Source organism: Bidens hawaiensis, unplaced genomic scaffold, assembly GCF_021521415.1.
Source record: "Bidens hawaiensis isolate Kalapana, Puna unplaced genomic scaffold, B.hawaiensis_p1.1 tig00045301_1, whole genome shotgun sequence".
NCBI classification, from domain to species: Eukaryota; Viridiplantae; Streptophyta; class Magnoliopsida; order Asterales; family Asteraceae; genus Bidens; species Bidens hawaiensis.
In genome coordinates, this window is record NW_027498044.1 from 116181 (window position 1) to 135229 (window position 19049).

Genomic DNA, 19049 nt, shown 5'->3' on the forward strand with positions numbered 1-19049 from the left:
ATCCAATTGATCATCCATTAACGCCGACACCAACCTTTCCTCTGACTCTCCACCTCCACCACCACAAACTCCTACGTATCGTCGGGTCCACCATTACAAGCAGCCAATCGATTTTGTGAAGTTCTTCGTGAATCTCGCCTGAGGATTTTGTGGCTCTTGAATACCTCCACGGCGTTGGATTGCATACCGCAATTTGAAGTTGGGGAATATTTTGAATCTAGAAGACGGTCTGTCGGATTTTGACTTGTGTTTCAGTTCCGGCGTCGCGCCGATACTTGATAAAATTCCGGCGAAGAAAAGCAAGAAACGTCGAAGCCGTTGTTGTAGTTGTTCCGGTGGTTAACTGGTTATGCTAATCGGCATATGCATACAGAGGAGGAAATGGTGATTCAGTTCGTGCAGATTTATATGAGGGACAATTTGATTTTGGATTATTATTTATATTTTTTAATTTCAAAGGTAATTTGTCTTAATGTAAATTAAATTCCAATTCCATAGATTAACATAACTACCAAACACATCATGGGTTTTTAATGGATTCTTCCAATTCCAAATCCAATTCCAATTCTGACAAATTCCACAACGCCCCCCTGAATAGATTGGTTTTTTATCTTTGTTTTTTGTTATTTTTATTCATAACAAAAAGTTTCTGCTTTTGGTTCGGATAAAATCTAAAACCGAACCATCTACACCAAATACACACCTCTACAATCAGTGGCGAAACGTGGACGAAAATATTAGGAGGTGAAGGGGTGTGAACAATAATACATATAAACAAATTAATAATTGAAGGGAGTCAGTCGGGCTCAAATTTTTAATAAAACCAAGTAAGTTACACTGTTGTATAAAAAAACGGAGGTACTCATGACCGCCCCTAACCCTAACTATCATTCGCACTTGTCTACAATACAATAAGGTTCGGTATGCACATGCCAAAAATTTAGATTTAAAAACACAAATAAACAACAAAGTTATTAAAAACAAATCATCATTTGGAAGGAATGTATCTTGTATAGCAACCGTTACATGTATACCAAATTTTAAACGACCCAAAAAGAAATAAAAGTTCAAAGCCGAACACACACTTCAACATGTATTCCAACCTCAACTCCAAATCCACCTTATATTTTACTCCTTTCTTTTGGCGGAGACAATTTCTTTGCCATATCCCGTAACCAAAACTTCTTAATCTTTCCGGTGGCTGTCTTCGGCAGCTCCTCCATGAACACCACCGTCTTCGGCACCATGTAGTGCGGCAACCTCTCCCGACAAAACCTTATTATATCTTCCGAGTTCGCCTTTCCAATCAAACTCACAAACGCACAAGGCGTTTCTCCCCAAAAGTTATCCTGCCGAGCCACTACCGCGGCCTCGTGAACCACTGGATTCAAGTACAACACAGATTCCACCTCTACACTACTCACATTTTCGCCACCGGTTATAATCACGTCTTTTGACCTATCTTTGATTTCCAAATAACCATCCGGGTGTATCACCCCAACGTCGCCCGTGTACAACCACCCATCGTCTTTCATGCACATCACGGTGGCCTGTGGGTCCTTTAAGTAACCCAACATTAAACACGGCCCTTTTAACACTATTTCACCCTGAGTCAACCCGTCACGTTTCACTCCAAGTCCTGAGTTAGGATCCAGCACGTTGACTTCAGTCAACGATAGGGTCCTAACTCCTTGTCTTGCTTTCAAACTCGCCTGGTCCATGACTGGCAACCGGTTCCATTTCTCTTTCCATGCACACGAAACCACCACCCCCGCCACTTCCGTCATGCCATACCCGTGGCTGACTGTAAAACCCAACGCCTCCGTACGGAGGACTACAGCGGCAGGAGGCGGAGCGCCACCTGTCAAGAAATGAACCGGGTTTTTTAACGGCTTGGCGGTTGGTGAGTTTGCTATCATGTTGAGGACGACCGGAGCGCCACACATATGGGTGACTTTGTGGCGGTGCACCGCGGTGAATACGTCATCGGCGTTGAACTTGTGGAGGCAAATGTTGGTGCCACCAACGGCTGCCATGCCCCAAGTGAAGCTCCAGCCGTTAGAGTGGAACATGGGTAGGGTCCATAAGTAAACCGGGTTTTTGGGTACCGACCAATCCATCAAAGAATCAATGGTTACGATGAAGATTGCACGGTGAGAATGTACAACTCCTTTAGGTGACGATGTGGTCCCAGAGGTGTAGTTTAAGGTAATTGGATCCCACTCGTTGATTGGCCTCGCCCACTGAAAATCTGAGTTCCCTTTCGTAACCATATCCTCGTACGACAAAAGATAGTCAACTTCATTCATCTTAGATTCAACGGTCAGTGGGAGAGATTCAGATTCTGGAAACATTTATAACCAAATTTATAAATTAGTATCCACAAATATATCAAATATTGAGGACTAAATCATTTTCTTTAACATCATACAATGTTAATGTGTTTGTTTTTTATACATGTAAATAAACATTTAACTAAAACCACGAAAACTACTGTCAAACCAATTAATATTTTTTTTAATATCGTTCGTTTCTTTTAATTATCTTACAAAAACATTTTATCTAACAAGAGCTCAATGATCTAAAACCAACAAGGTATATATTATTATTATTATCATCATCATTATTATTATTATTATATGTAACACAGAGAATTAAATATGCATTAACAAATAGTGCATGCTAATTATTAGTAGTTACTAAAGACAATTTTACCAACTTAAAAATGTTTTACTACTTAAAGTGAATGCATCAAAAGTTGTATTATATCAAAATTTGTAACAATCTTAAAATCTAAAAGTTCTTATCATACCTCTTTCAAATGTATTATTATATTGTGTGTGTGCGCGCATATATACTAGGTGGTCCGCGCTTTGCGATGAGTTCGTAGGAGTTAAATCTTTACCTTAAATATGGATTATATTTAGCTATTATTATTTATATAACAAACACTATTAATAAATGCTAATTAATATATGCACTTAATGTAGTATATTAGTTATGCATTAAATGCTTAATGTAGTGAAATAATTAAGTATTAATAAATAATATATATTAATACAGAGCATTAAAACCTGTCGTGCCTTTGGGCGGTGTGAGCCAACTGGGTTTTACTGGGAACGCCAAGCCAAACTCGGATGCCAGCGTGGATCCTGATCATGTCAACATAGTCAACCTGAGTGGGGTGGTGGGGCGCGACGTGTTCGCGCAGTGAGATAACTTAACTGTGAAAGTTATCGTTCGAAAAAAATAAATAATATATGTTAATAATTATTTGTTAAAAAAATGTTTTTACATTTTAAAAATGTTTTTATTACTTAAATTAATCCAGTCTTTTATCTGAGGACTTTTTCTCTACACAATAGTGGAGTCCATCCCACCCCTCGTCAACCTCCAAGCCATCTTATCCGGATCTCGGGTTTTGATGCTCGTTGTAACTGCTCTTATAGTACTTAACTAAAGGAACAAATTATCTAAAACATATTATCTACGCCACATGTGGCCTTTGATATATAATAAAAGAGAACTCTTAACATACATGAAAATTTAGGCTTGGACTTTGGAGGGTAGTGGTACGTAATTAAGGATTACTGAAGCTATAAGAAAAGCCTAAGTGAAAAGGTTTTGGATTGTAAATTCGTTGGATATGCCAATCACTTGATGGATGTTAGTTTTTAAGTAATGAACATAATTATTTTGTTTTGAAGGCCGGCCACTTGTTGGTTTAATTAGCTTGGACAAAAGTTAACGTGAACAATATTCGAAAATTGATTTTTATCTTGTCGTGCACAGACTGATATTAGATGACGATGATCGATCAAATTCTTATCATCACACCCTAAGTGTTAAAATCAGATAACCATCCCTCGTGACTGTTACGACATATCTCAATCAAATGTCTTTTGGACCGACAAAATGGTACCAGCTTTGTTCAATGGGTATCAACTATAAAATGTTAATAAACCTTTAATGGACTATAAAGTTTCATGAAAACATTACTTAGTATATATACACACATACTAAAATTAATTTTATAGGATCAATAATGATTTTCCAAATCATTTATAACCAACCATATTTTGTAATTTTGAAAGAAATTATGTTTAAATAAACTTATACACTACTCAAAAAATCATTATACATCGTTTTAATTAATGATTTTGGTCATCAATAAAGTCTTCCCCAATATTAGCTAGTAGAAATTGATTATTATGATTTCATATGATCACATTAATCATATAGTCACATTAAAAATACCATTTAATAAAAACTTACTTGTCTACACAAATTAAAGCAAACAAAACATGTACCTTCAAAATCCCTGATGATCACCAACAGCGGCCGCGGTGTCCCGGCCGGCAACCTCGACACCGCCTCCCGTCCAAGACCCCAAAGATGAACATCAACAAACAGCATTTTCGACTCCGAGTGTCGGAGCATGACCGAGACGGCCCGGGCATCAAGCCGAGTGTTGAGATTATTGAGCACCGCACCTGACATTGGCACCGCAAACTGTAGCTCATACATTGCAGGGACATTATAAGCCAAAACCGACACAACATCACCGCGGCGTATGCCTGCTCCTGCGAGGGAGGAGGCCACCTGGAGGCATCGGCGGTGGGTGTGGGCCCATGTAAAGGTGGTGTTATTGTAGACAATGGAAGTACAGTCGCCATAAACGGTGGCAGCTCGTTCTAAGAAGGTGAGAGGTGTAAGTGGGCATGAGTTTGCAGATGTGGGCTTTAGATGATTCATTATGTATACGTACGTACAGATGGGTGTATGTGTATGTCTATGCCGAAGCTAGAGTGCACTAGCTATAAATGTTGTCCAACTAATAAACCATGGAGGGCTTGTGAGCATTTATATTGTGGTGTAGTGCTAGGGTGACTATCACACCCTTTCTCTATTTATTAGCTCAACCAATAGAGGTGGGGAAATATATAACATGTGAGGGGGGGGTAACAAAGGTAGGGTAGTAGTCAAAAATTAGTCATTTTTAATGCTTATCTGACCTGTGGGCTGAGTTGGTTGGGTAAGGTGCTGTTTGTTTTTGCAGACATAAACTGTCTGCAAGCTGATTTCATCTGTTTTCATGTCTGCAACAGAAGATGTGGTCTGAAGATCTGCAAGCTGAAAATATAAGACTGTTTGTTTTTATAAGCTGATACTGTCTGCATAACTGTCAAACTTATCTCACAAGATAGAAGTCATTTATTCAAGTTACATAGAAAATATAATAATAAAACCAAGTTTAAAAACACAAATAGTGAAATAAACTCAAAGTACATTATTTTGCATTAATTCTTGTGCTATCTGATCTCGAAGTTGACTCATGAATTCACGGTCCGCTGCACTTCCATGTCGATCTACTTCTTCTTCACCACCATCTTGTGCATGTTCATCTCCATCTTGAAGGCGTACATTTGGGTGATCATATTCATCAAAAAGTTCATCACTTAAGCCCTCTTTCCGTATAAAATTGTGAAGCGCAAAACATGCAATCGTAACATTTCGTTGTGTAAGCAATGAGAATGGGGCCATTTTTTTTAATATTGGAAAACTTGCCTTTAATACCCCATAAGAACGTTCAATAACATTTCTAAGTTTTGCATGTGCGTGGTTGAATTTTTCTTTGTCGGTCAATGCACGATTTCGGCGAAAATCTCCAAGCCAATACCTCACATTTCGATATGGTGCCATAAATCCACGAATGTGTGCATACGCAGCATCACATAGATAATATTTATCTAAAATAGACAATACACGCATCATCTTAAAACTATGTATGTAATATAAATAATAAAGTTGAGATCGTAAATATATACCCGGAGGAGGAAGTGGAAATGGTGCATTAGCATTTGTTAAAGATTCAGACAATATTCTAGAATCATGTGCTACTCCTTCCCATCCGGCCACGAGAAAAGTAAATACCATGTTGAAGTCACATATGGCCAAAACATTTTGATAACACTCGCCTTTTCCTCTTCCTCTATACAAATGTTGTTTCTGAACAGGGACAATAGCATGTATCAAAGTTCCATCAAGTGCACCAATCGCTCCCTATATATAATTTAATTGTTAATAATATACATGGAAAGAAATCACAATAGAACTTGTATAATGTACCTTAAAAACTCGTCGTAATCTCTTATTACGCCCTGGAATATCTGGATTAGGATTAAAAGATGTTGGTACTATAACCTCTTTAGCAAACTCCATCATTGTTGCCAATACTTCATGAAAATACTTATGAATTGTTTGTTTCGAGTGTTGAAATCTACGCTTAATAACCGAAAAACGTTGATTGTGACCAATCATCATCAAAAACATAGCCATTTTTTCTTCAAGGGAGATGTGTTTGCTATCTTTTAACCAACCTTTTACTCTAAAATGCGTGCAAAGTCGAACAAATGAATCACGTGACATACGTAGGAGTTCAATGCATTGTCTATCATTCCCTTGCAACAACTCTAAAGTAAAATGGTGTCCGGACATAACCGAAGTGTTATCTCTTTTTCTTTTGGGATTTCTCGGCCAAAAGTATCGAAGATATAAGAACATCACAATGAGGAGCAATAACTTTTGATTATAATCCATGATAAACCTGTCGAAAACAAGCAAAAATAACTGTCAAAAAACTGCACAAAAAACTGCTCAAAACCTGCAGCAATTTGCTGTAAAAAACAGCTCAAAAACTACACACAAACAGCAGCAAAACAGCTCTAAAACAGCCCAAAAACTGCACCAAACATATAAAAAACAGCTTCAGTTTGCCATACTACTGCCAACCTACCAATACAATACACATAACGGTGTCAACTTACATAATTGTTCAAAATACAAAGCAAATAACGGTTCACATAATACGAATCACATAACATGAATCACACCAAAAAAACAAATACCGACATCCCTCCCTACTTGAACATCCCTAATGTCGTCCCGGTCATCTTAATCCACCCTTTCAACACCTCAGGGTCTAATGGCAATGTCATCCATGCCTGTCTCATTTGTAAAGATTGACCAAAAATGTTAAATGCTGCCAAAAACAAGGGATCTATAGGCTCTAAGCCAACTAATTTCAACTTCTCATAACATTCGTCAATTGATGGTCCTTCCATGCTTTTCACCATATGCTTGAGTGCTTGTTGCATATCTTTAGCCAAATCATCTAGGGTAATGGTGGTCTTAGAGGTTTTAGCCTTTTTGTTGGGCCTAGCTTCATTATCATTAGATGTTTGAGCCTTATTATTGGTAGGAACTTCATCACCATTTTGAAAACTTTGTTCATGAGAGTCTCCATCATCATTTTCTAGATTATGAAAGCTACCATCTTGTATCTGAAGTGTTTGGACATGTGGGGATGATGAAACTCCAGATGTTTGAGTAGATGTCCATTGATTACCACCTGTAGCACTAAGCCCTTCAAACACAGCTACGTGAAGGTCAAGATGAGGCAACGGGCGCGTTTTTAATGACATTGCCCTCGGGTGACCCTGCGCCAAATTAATAGGAACTATAATAAATACTTTTCACTTTAACATATGACATAATACTGGAAACCTAAACAAATGCACACCTTCTTAAAATCTTCCCATTCCTGAGGCGTTAAAGTGAACATATTTGTTTCTGGGTTGTATAGATTTCCAGTCTTGTTTCTCAAATAGCACCATCCTACATATTTTGATTTCATAGTATCAAAAGCATTTCTAATTTGCTTTTGAGCCAAATCCATGTGAAATTGTTCCTTGAGTTTCTTCCCTACTATAACCCAAGACTCCCTTCACAAGCTTTGTCCATTTCTACCTATCCTCCCTATTTCTTCAAGACATGTTTCTAATAAGCATTTAACAGCCTCATCCGTCCATTGTTGTCGACCATCATTAGTTTCCATCTAGAATTAAATCACACATAACATACAAGACAAACTGCTCTAATAAACAACACAAAACAGCTTAAAAAACTGCACAAAACATGCAGCAAAACTGCTCTAATAAACAGCACAAAATAGCTCAAAAAACTGCACAAAACAGCAGCAAAATAGCTCTAAAAACTGAATAAAAACTGCAGCAAAACTACTCTAATAAACAGCAGCAAAACACCTCAAAAAACTGCACAAAACATGCAGCAAAACTGCTCTAATAAACAGCACAAAATAGCTCAAAAAACTGCACAAAACAGCAGCAAAATAGCTCTAAAAACTGAATAAAGCTAAACAAAATATCATCGCATATATAAAATAGCAAATTGCAACAAATAATAACCCACTTTCACTTCATTTATAACTTAGCAACTGGACAACAAAAACCATTACTAAAAAACCATCCAAACCGTTATACACGCAAACCACCGAATTTCAAAAAACCTTTGTAAAAACCCATCATACCAGGTCAGCAGAGGAACCAATCCACTGTTATCTATTAGAGATACTTTTCATTAAAAAAAATCAAAACTTTAAATTCAAAAATTTCAAATACATGATTCTTGCCAACAAACATTAGATATCTCGCTGCATCTAACACATCCATGTGTAATTAACTCATGGAATGGTATAAAATCAGTTTATAGCATGGATAATGGTATAATCAGTTTATAACATTAGATAGATGATGACCTGAAATTCATCTCAAACAATCAGTTTATATAAAGTTTGTTATTGTTGATATTATATAGCATGGATAATGGTATAAAATTGTGTGGATAACCACTGCCATACTATGATGTTTAGAGTTTATCATATAAATGTGTCTAAATAACCAAATAAGAAAACATGATACGACTAAATAACCAAATAAAGCCACCAAAATGTCTAACCACAATAATGAAAGATCAAATAAACTAATAAGATTCTTAAGTATTAGATATCACATAAAAAACAGAATTCTTGCTTCAACTATATGACTAAATAACCTACATATACATAGCCCTGATTATCTCTCAGTTTAGGGTTTTGTTTTTCAATCAACACCATGGGAAGGGCTGGTCGGAGGAGAAGAGGGAGGTACCTGGTCGGAGGAGAAGAGGGAGGTCACCGGAAAAATGATCGGAGGAGGAGGAGGAGGAGCGCCGTCTGATGTTGTGTGCGTATATGAGGGAGTAGGGTTTTGTGAAGATGTTATAAGAATGAGATCATGTCTTATTTTTTAAGAGGAAATAAGATGTGTTCAGATCTGTTTAAAAAAAAAAACAAACAGTCTTCAAGGGTGACGTCTGCGCGCCTGCAGACATAAGCTCCCTTGAAGATGTTTGAAGAAAAAACAAACACCCCCTAAATGTTGACAATTAATTTGTTGCTATAGTAATCACTGCTTCTTATAATTCTAGCATCACTTGAGATTCCCGTCGCAACGCGCGGGCTCTCTTACTAGTTAATAAGTAAAGGGGTGTTTGGTATTGTTTTAATAATCCTATTAAAAGCCTACATCTGAATTAGTCAGGTTCCCATAGTGGTACCTTTAAATTGGTCAGCAAACATTTTACCCATTAAGTTTTTATAGAGATATGGTATTAAACCCACCCATAAATCAATAACATCCCTCCGCTGGCTATTACGTCATGCCCCATACGTAAGTCATGGCATCAAATATTATGTCTCCAGGCGCCAAACATTCCCTGACACCTCGAAAATGGGAGTGCCGAAAATCTCCATAAGCATGGTGCAAAAGGGAGGTATAATCATCGAAAAGAACACCCAACCAATGAGGAATTGACAACACGCAATAAATAGTACGACATGTCAACATCAAACGACCATGGTGCCCACCAACTATCCCTTAATACACGTCCAAGGATCTTGATTGGTGGATTGACTGACATGGCAGGTGACCATACCTTCTCTCTCCTCTCCACCGGCTATAAATACTAAACTACCTTCAAATGGTAAAATATCCAGAATTCTACTTACAATTATTCTCTATAAAGTATTGTCGCCATATCGAAACTGATTCTCACGCGGGGGTGGTTACGATATGAACCCCCCCCCCCCACATCTCCTTCTCGTAACGAGCTCACGGTGTTTTGTTTTGTGAGTAAATCTACTCATTCGTGCCGGATAATATTAAACCATCGTGGGAGATACCTAATTATCACCCTGGACTAAGTAATTATACCAAGGGGGATTTCGTGTTTCTTCAGTTTCAAAATAATACTGAATGAAAATTTTACATCTTTATCTCTTCATATATGTTCATAACCTCAAGTCTATCAGTCATGCACCACCACCTCAACCCACCACCAATCACTGCCACATAAACATTCTCCACACTTAATGGCCTAACATCACTTAACAATTTAAGCCTCTTACAAGTTCAATATTTACTAATGCACAGGTGTAAAACAAACCAAAAATAGCATTTTTATACTAGCGCATGATATCCAGAAAACACCACATTTTGAACCACCTCTCAAAATAACTTCGTATTAAAGAAGAGACCATTGTTCTAGAACTTTTCATGACAATTGTGTTTTGGCCCATAAGTTGAGACCAAACAAAGGCAAGGGACTCAAGTAAAAAAGTTTTAGCCCAAACCTTTAAGTTGTCGGATCAACACTAATACTAGAGTAGCGTTTGGTATACTAGAATGAATGCGCAATAAAATAGACTATTACGGTGAAATGAAAAAAAAATGTTTGATTGGTTAATATAATTGAATCACCAATTACCAAGTCATTTTCATTCCACGTAAAATACCTCAAATTTATTCCATCCATCATCTTGTTTTTTTTTCACTCTACATCACCTTCACCATCCTCCCACCACAAACCTACATCACATTCCCTCCCACCACCACCACCATCACCACCTATCACCGCTGTCGCTGCCACGTATCGCTATCGCCCGTCACCTACCACCCGCCACCAACGCCCTCGCACCTTGTCCCTGCTGCCAATCACCACCATTGCCCTTTGATCACCACCCGCAGTGCCACACCCCACTTGCCACCCACCATCACCTAGCCACCCACCATCGCCACCATCGCCCATCGCCGACCACTGCCACCGCCCCCGCCACCCACCATCGCCGCCACTCGCCACCAATTTTATTTTTAGTTTTTTCATTTTATCTTGCATATCAAACAACACAAAGTAATGTTTCATTCATTTACATATGGTATTCAAACTAGATATTATCCATTCCATTACCTCTTCAATTCCATTATCTCATACTAAACATACTATAGATTTATTTTCGTGTCCAGAAACTAAAACTAAGGGCCTGTTTGGTTGGCAGAAATCCAAGGGATTTTGATGGAATTGGAATTTAAATTCCATTCCTTGGCATGTTTGGTATGTTAATGGTTGGAATTGGAATTTGTTTAAAATCCCACCAAATCCTTTACATGTGGGAATTCAAAATCCATCGATAAATGGAAGGAAAGTTTAAAAATCCTTGGAATGTCAAGTAAGTTACCAAATAACCCTTTCCCAATCATAAAAAAAGTTCTTCTCTTTCATCCAACCTCAATTCTCATCTTCACCAAAAATCTGATCCAATTGATCATCCATTAACGCCGACACCAACCTTTCCTCTGACTCTCCACCTCCACCACCACAAACTCCTACGTATCGTCGGGTCCACCATTACAAGCAGCCAATCGATTTTGTGAAGTTCTTCGTGAATCTCGCCTGAGGATTTTGTGGCTCTTGAATACCTCCACGGCGTTGGATTGCATACCGCAATTTGAAGTTGGGGAATATTTTGAATCTAGAAGACGGTCTGTCGGATTTTGACTTGTGTTTCAGTTCCGGCGTCGCGCCGATACTTGATAAAATTCCGGCGAAGAAAAGCAAGAAACGTCGAAGCCGTTGTTGTAGTTGTTCCGGTGGTTAACTGGTTATGCTAATCGGCATATGCATACAGAGGAGGAAATGGTGATTCAGTTCGTGCAGATTTATATGAAGGACAATTTGATTTTGGATTATTATTTATATTTTTTAATTTCAAAGGTAATTTGTCTTAATGTAAATTAAATTCCAATTCCATAGATTAACATAACTACCAAACACATCATGGGTTTTTAATGGATTCTTCCAATTCCAAATCCAATTCCAATTCTGACAAATTCCACAACGCCCCCCTGAATAGATTGGTTTTTTATCTTTGTTTTTTGTTATTTTTATTCATAACAAAAAGTTTCTGCTTTTGGTTCGGATAAAATCTAAAACCGAACCATCTACACCAAATACACACCTCTACAATCAGTGGCGAAACGTGGACGAAAATATTAGGAGGTGAAGGGGTGTGAACAATAATACATATAAACAAATTAATAATTGAAGGGAGTCAGTCGGGCTCAAATTTTTAATAAAACCAAGTAAGTTACACTGTTGTATAAAAAAACGGAGGTACTCATGACCGCCCCTAACCCTAACTATCATTCGCACTTGTCTACAATACAATAAGGTTCGGTATGCACATGCCAAAAATTTAGATTTAAAAACACAAATAAACAACAAAGTTATTAAAAACAAATCATCATTTGGAAGGAATGTATCTTGTATAGCAACCGTTACATGTATACCAAATTTTAAACGACCCAAAAAGAAATAAAAGTTCAAAGCCGAACACACACTTCAACATGTATTCCAACCTCAACTCCAAATCCACCTTATATTTTACTCCTTTCTTTTGGCGGAGACAATTTCTTTGCCATATCCCGTAACCAAAACTTCTTAATCTTTCCGGTGGCTGTCTTCGGCAGCTCCTCCATGAACACCACCGTCTTCGGCACCATGTAGTGCGGCAACCTCTCCCGACAAAACCTTATTATATCTTCCGAGTTCGCCTTTCCAATCAAACTCACAAACGCACAAGGCGTTTCTCCCCAAAAGTTATCCTGCCGAGCCACTACCGCGGCCTCGTGAACCACTGGATTCAAGTACAACACAGATTCCACCTCTACACTACTCACATTTTCGCCACCGGTTATAATCACGTCTTTTGACCTATCTTTGATTTCCAAATAACCATCCGGGTGTATCACCCCAACGTCGCCCGTGTACAACCACCCATCGTCTTTCATGCACATCACGGTGGCCTGTGGGTCCTTTAAGTAACCCAACATTAAACACGGCCCTTTTAACACTATTTCACCCTGAGTCAACCCGTCACGTTTCACTCCAAGTCCTGAGTTAGGATCCAGCACGTTGACTTCAGTCAACGATAGGGTCCTAACTCCTTGTCTTGCTTTCAAACTCGCCTGGTCCATGACTGGCAACCGGTTCCATTTCTCTTTCCATGCACACGAAACCACCACCCCCGCCACTTCCGTCATGCCATACCCGTGGCTGACTGTAAAACCCAACGCCTCCGTACGGAGGACTACAGCGGCAGGAGGCGGAGCGCCACCTGTCAAGAAATGAACCGGGTTTTTTAACGGCTTGGCGGTTGGTGAGTTTGCTATCATGTTGAGGACGACCGGAGCGCCACACATATGGGTGACTTTGTGGCGGTGCACCGCGGTGAATACGTCATCGGCGTTGAACTTGTGGAGGCAAATGTTGGTGCCACCAACGGCTGCCATGCCCCAAGTGAAGCTCCAGCCGTTAGAGTGGAACATGGGTAGGGTCCATAAGTAAACCGGGTTTTTGGGTACCGACCAATCCATCAAAGAATCAATGGTTACGATGAAGATTGCACGGTGAGAATGTACAACTCCTTTAGGTGACGATGTGGTCCCAGAGGTGTAGTTTAAGGTAATTGGATCCCACTCGTTGATTGGCCTCGCCCACTGAAAATCTGAGTTCCCTTTCGTAACCATATCCTCGTACGACAAAAGATAGTCAACTTCATTCATCTTAGATTCAACGGTCAGTGGGAGAGATTCAGATTCTGGAAACATTTATAACCAAATTTATAAATTAGTATCCACAAATATATCAAATATTGAGGACTAAATCATTTTCTTTAACATCATACAATGTTAATGTGTTTGTTTTTTATACATGTAAATAAACATTTAACTAAAACCACGAAAACTACTGTCAAACCAATTAATATTTTTTTTAATATCGTTCGTTTCTTTTAATTATCTTACAAAAACATTTTATCTAACAAGAGCTCAATGATCTAAAACCAACAAGGTATATATTATTATTATTATCATCATCATTATTATTATTATTATATGTAACACAGAGAATTAAATATGCATTAACAAATAGTGCATGCTAATTATTAGTAGTTACTAAAGACAATTTTACCAACTTAAAAATGTTTTACTACTTAAAGTGAATGCATCAAAAGTTGTATTATATCAAAATTTGTAACAATCTTAAAATCTAAAAGTTCTTATCATACCTCTTTCAAATGTATTATTATATTGTGTGTGTGCGCGCATATATACTAGGTGGTCCGCGCTTTGCGATGAGTTCGTAGGAGTTAAATCTTTACCTTAAATATGGATTATATTTAGCTATTATTATTTATATAACAAACACTATTAATAAATGCTAATTAATATATGCACTTAATGTAGTATATTAGTTATGCATTAAATGCTTAATGTAGTGAAATAATTAAGTATTAATAAATAATATATATTAATACAGAGCATTAAAACCTGTCGTGCCTTTGGGCGGTGTGAGCCAACTGGGTTTTACTGGGAACGCCAAGCCAAACTCGGATGCCAGCGTGGATCCTGATCATGTCAACATAGTCAACCTGAGTGGGGTGGTGGGGCGCGACGTGTTCGCGCAGTGAGATAACTTAACTGTGAAAGTTATCGTTCGAAAAAAATAAATAATATATGTTAATAATTATTTGTTAAAAAAATGTTTTTACATTTTAAAAATGTTTTTATTACTTAAATTAATCCAGTCTTTTATCTGAGGACTTTTTCTCTACACAATAGTGGAGTCCATCCCACCCCTCGTCAACCTCCAAGCCATCTTATCCGGATCTCGGGTTTTGATGCTCGTTGTAACTGCTCTTATAGTACTTAACTAAAGGAACAAATTATCTAAAACATATTATCTACGCCACATGTGGCCTTTGATATATAATAAAAGAGAACTCTTAACATACATGAAAATTTAGGCTTGGACTTTGGAGGGTAGTGGTACGTAATTAAGGATTACTGAAGCTATAAGAAAAGCCTAAGTGAAAAGGTTTTGGATTGTAAATTCGTTGGATATGCCAATCACTTGATGGATGTTAGTTTTTAAGTAATGAACATAATTATTTTGTTTTGAAGGCCGGCCACTTGTTGGTTTAATTAGCTTGGACAAAAGTTAACGTGAACAATATTCGAAAATTGATTTTTATCTTGTCGTGCACAGACTGATATTAGATGACGATGATCGATCAAATTCTTATCATCACACCCTAAGTGTTAAAATCAGATAACCATCCCTCGTGACTGTTACGACATATCTCAATCAAATGTCTTTTGGACCGACAAAATGGTACCAGCTTTGTTCAATGGGTATCAACTATAAAATGTTAATAAACCTTTAATGGACTATAAAGTTTCATGAAAACATTACTTAGTATATATACACACATACTAAAATTAATTTTATAGGATCAATAATGATTTTCCAAATCATTTATAACCAACCATATTTTGTAATTTTGAAAGAAATTATGTTTAAATAAACTTATACACTACTCAAAAAATCATTATACATCGTTTTAATTAATGATTTTGGTCATCAATAAAGTCTTCCCCAATATTAGCTAGTAGAAATTGATTATTATGATTTCATATGATCACATTAATCATATAGTCACATTAAAAATACCATTTAATAAAAACTTACTTGTCTACACAAATTAAAGCAAACAAAACATGTACCTTCAAAATCCCTGATGATCACCAACAGCGGCCGCGGTGTCCCGGCCGGCAACCTCGACACCGCCTCCCGTCCAAGACCCCAAAGATGAACATCAACAAACAGCATTTTCGACTCCGAGTGTCGGAGCATGACCGAGACGGCCCGGGCATCAAGCCGAGTGTTGAGATTATTGAGCACCGCACCTGACATTGGCACCGCAAACTGTAGCTCATACATTGCAGGGACATTATAAGCCAAAACCGACACAACATCACCGCGGCGTATGCCTGCTCCTGCGAGGGAGGAGGCCACCTGGAGGCATCGGCGGTGGGTGTGGGCCCATGTAAAGGTGGTGTTATTGTAGACAATGGAAGTACAGTCGCCATAAACGGTGGCAGCTCGTTCTAAGAAGGTGAGAGGTGTAAGTGGGCATGAGTTTGCAGATGTGGGCTTTAGATGATTCATTATGTATACGTACGTACAGATGGGTGTATGTGTATGTCTATGCCGAAGCTAGAGTGCACTAGCTATAAATGTTGTCCAACTAATAAACCATGGAGGGCTTGTGAGCATTTATATTGTGGTGTAGTGCTAGGGTGACTATCACACCCTTTCTCTATTTATTAGCTCAACCAATAGAGGTGGGGAAATATATAACATGTGAGGGGGGGTAACAAAGGTAGGGTAGTAGTCAAAAATTAGTCATTTTTAATGCTTATCTGACCTGTGGGCTGAGTTGGTTGGGTAAGGTGCTGTTTGTTTTTGCAGACATAAACTGTCTGCAAGCTGATTTCATCTGTTTTCATGTCTGCAACTGAAGATGTGGTCTGAAGATCTGCAAGCTGAAAATATAAGACTGTTTGTTTTTATAAGCTGATACTGTCTGCATAACTGTCAAACTTATCTCACAAGATAGAAGTCATTTATTCAAGTTACATAGAAAATATAATAATAAAACCAAGTTTAAAAACACAAATAGTGAAATAAACTCAAAGTACATTATTTTGCATTAATTTTTGTGCTATCTGATCTCGAAGTTGACTCATGAATTCACGGTCCGCTGCACTTCCATTTCGATCTACTTCTTCTTCACCACCATCTTGTGCATGTTCATCTCCATCTTGAAGGCGTACATTTGGGTGATCATATTCATCAAAAAGTTCATCACTTAAGCCCTCTTTCCGTATAAAATTGTGAAGCGCAAAACATGCAATCGTAACATTTCGTTGTGTAAGCAATGAGAATGGGGCCATTTTTTTTAATATTGGAAAACGTGCCTTTAATACCCCATAAGAACGTTCAATAACATTTCTAAGTTTTGCATGTGCGTGGTTGAATTTTTCTTTGTCGGTCAATGCACGATTTCGGCGAAAATCTCCAAGCCAATACCTCACATTTCGATATGGTGCCATAAATCCACGAATGTGTGCATACGCAGCATCACATAGATAATATTTATCTAAAATAGACAATACACGCATCATCTTAAAACTATGTATGTAATATAAATAATAAAGTTGAGATCGTAAATATATACCCGGAGGAGGAAGTGGAAATGGTGCATTAGCATTTGTTAAAGATTCAGACAATATTCTAGAATCATGTGCTACTCCTTCCCATCCGGCCACGAGAAAAGTAAATACCATGTTGAAGTCACATATGGCCAAAACATTTTGATAACACTCGCCTTTTCCTCTTCCTCTATACAAATGTTGTTTCTGAACAGGGACAATAGCATGTATCAAAGTTCCATCAAGTGCACCAATCGCTCCCTATATATAATTTAATTGTTAATAATATACATGGAAAGAAATCACAATAGAACTTGTATAATGTACCTTAAAAACTCGTCGTAATCTCTTATTACGCCCTGGAATATCTGGATTAGGATTAAAAGATGTTGGTACTATAACCTCTTTAGCAAACTCCATCATTGTTGCCAATACTTCATGAAAATACTTATGAATTGTTTGTTTCGAGTGTTGAAATCTACGCTTAATAACCGAAAAACGTTTATTGTGACCAATCATCATCAAAAACATAGCCATTTTTTCTTCAAGGGAGATGTGTTTGCTATCTTTTAACCAACCTTTTACTCTAAAATGCGTGCAAAGTCGAACAAATGAATCACGTGACATACGTAGGAGTTCAATGCATTGTCTATCATTCCCTTGCAACAACTCTAAAGTAAAATGGTGTCCGGACATAACCGAAGTGTTATCTCTTTTTCTTTTGGGATTTCTCGGCCAAAAGTATCGAAGATATAAGAACATCACAATGAGGAGCAATAACGTTTGATTATAATCCATGATAAACCTGTCGAAAACAAGCAAAAATAACTGTCAAAAAACTGCACAAAAAACTGCTCAAAACCTGCAGCAATTTGCTGTAAAAAACAGCTCAAAAACTACACACAAACAGCAGCAAAACAGCTCTAAAACAGCCCAAAAACTGCACCAAACATATAAAAAACAGCTTCAGTTTGCCATACTACTGCCAACCTACCAATACAATACACATAACGGTGTCAACTTACATAATTGTTCAAAATACAAAGCAAATAACGGTTCACATAATACGAATCACATAACATGAATCACACCAAAAAAACAAATACCGACATCCCTCCCTACTTGAACATCCCTAATGTCGTCCCGGTCATCTTAATCCACCCTTTCAACACCTCAGGGTCTAATGGCAATGTCATCCATGCCTGTCTCATTTGTAAAGATTGACCAAAAATGTTAAATGCTGCCAAAAACAAGGGATCTATAGGCTCTAAGCCAACTAATTTCAACTTCTCATAACATTCGTCAATTGATGGTCCTTCCATGCTTTTCACCATATGCTTGAGTGCTTGTTGCATATCTTTAGCCAAATCATCTAGGGTAATGGTGGTCTTAGAGGTTTTAGCCTTTTTGTTGGGCCTAGCTTCATTATCATTAGATGTTTGAGCCTTATTATTGGTAGGAACTTCATCACCATTTTGAAAACTTTGTTCATGAGAGTCTCCATCATCATTTTCTAGATTATGAAAGCTACCATCTTGTATCTGAAGTGTTTGGACATGTGGGGATGATGAAACTCCAGATGTTTGAGTAGATGTCCATTGATTACCACCTGTAGCACTAAGCCCTTCAAACACAGCTATGTGAAGGTCAAGATGAGGCAACGGGCGCGTTTTTAATGACATTGCCCTCGGGTGACCCTGCGCCAAATTAATAGGAACTATAATAAATACTTTTCACTTTAACATATGACATAATACT

The 19049-nt window shown here is 37.8% G+C and overlaps 2 protein-coding genes across 2 annotated transcripts; both read right to left on the reverse strand.

The window, feature by feature from the left end:
• Window positions 1–916: 916 nt before the first annotated feature.
• LOC143595530 (putative CoA ligase CCL11) lies at window positions 917–4870 on the reverse strand. Its single transcript, XM_077074516.1, has 2 exons — window positions 4311–4870; window positions 917–2344 (listed from the first exon to the last, which is right to left on the reverse strand). The coding sequence occupies exons 1-2, from the start codon at window positions 4753–4755 to the stop codon at window positions 1122–1124; spliced, it is 1668 nt and encodes a 555-aa protein (XP_076930631.1). The 5' UTR covers window positions 4756–4870; the 3' UTR covers window positions 917–1121.
• Window positions 4871–12406: 7536 nt separating this feature from the next.
• On the reverse strand, window positions 12407–16522 carry LOC143595529 (putative CoA ligase CCL11). Its single transcript, XM_077074515.1, has 2 exons — window positions 15801–16522; window positions 12407–13834 (listed from the first exon to the last, which is right to left on the reverse strand). The coding sequence occupies exons 1-2, from the start codon at window positions 16243–16245 to the stop codon at window positions 12612–12614; spliced, it is 1668 nt and encodes a 555-aa protein (XP_076930630.1). The 5' UTR covers window positions 16246–16522; the 3' UTR covers window positions 12407–12611.
• Between the last annotated feature and the right edge of the window lie 2527 nt (window positions 16523–19049).

Bases quoted from the DNA above. Each gene is read 5' to 3' on its own strand.
- LOC143595530 (XM_077074516.1), bottom strand. From the start codon at position 4,755: ATGAATCATCTAAAGCCCACATCTGCAAACTCATGCCCACTTACACCT. The intron at 2,345-4,310 runs GTACATGTTTTG...AAATGTTTCCAG, and splicing joins GATCATCAGGGATTTTGAAG to AATCTGAATCTCTCCCACTG.
- LOC143595529 (XM_077074515.1), bottom strand. From the start codon at position 16,245: ATGAATCATCTAAAGCCCACATCTGCAAACTCATGCCCACTTACACCT. The intron at 13,835-15,800 runs GTACATGTTTTG...AAATGTTTCCAG, and splicing joins GATCATCAGGGATTTTGAAG to AATCTGAATCTCTCCCACTG.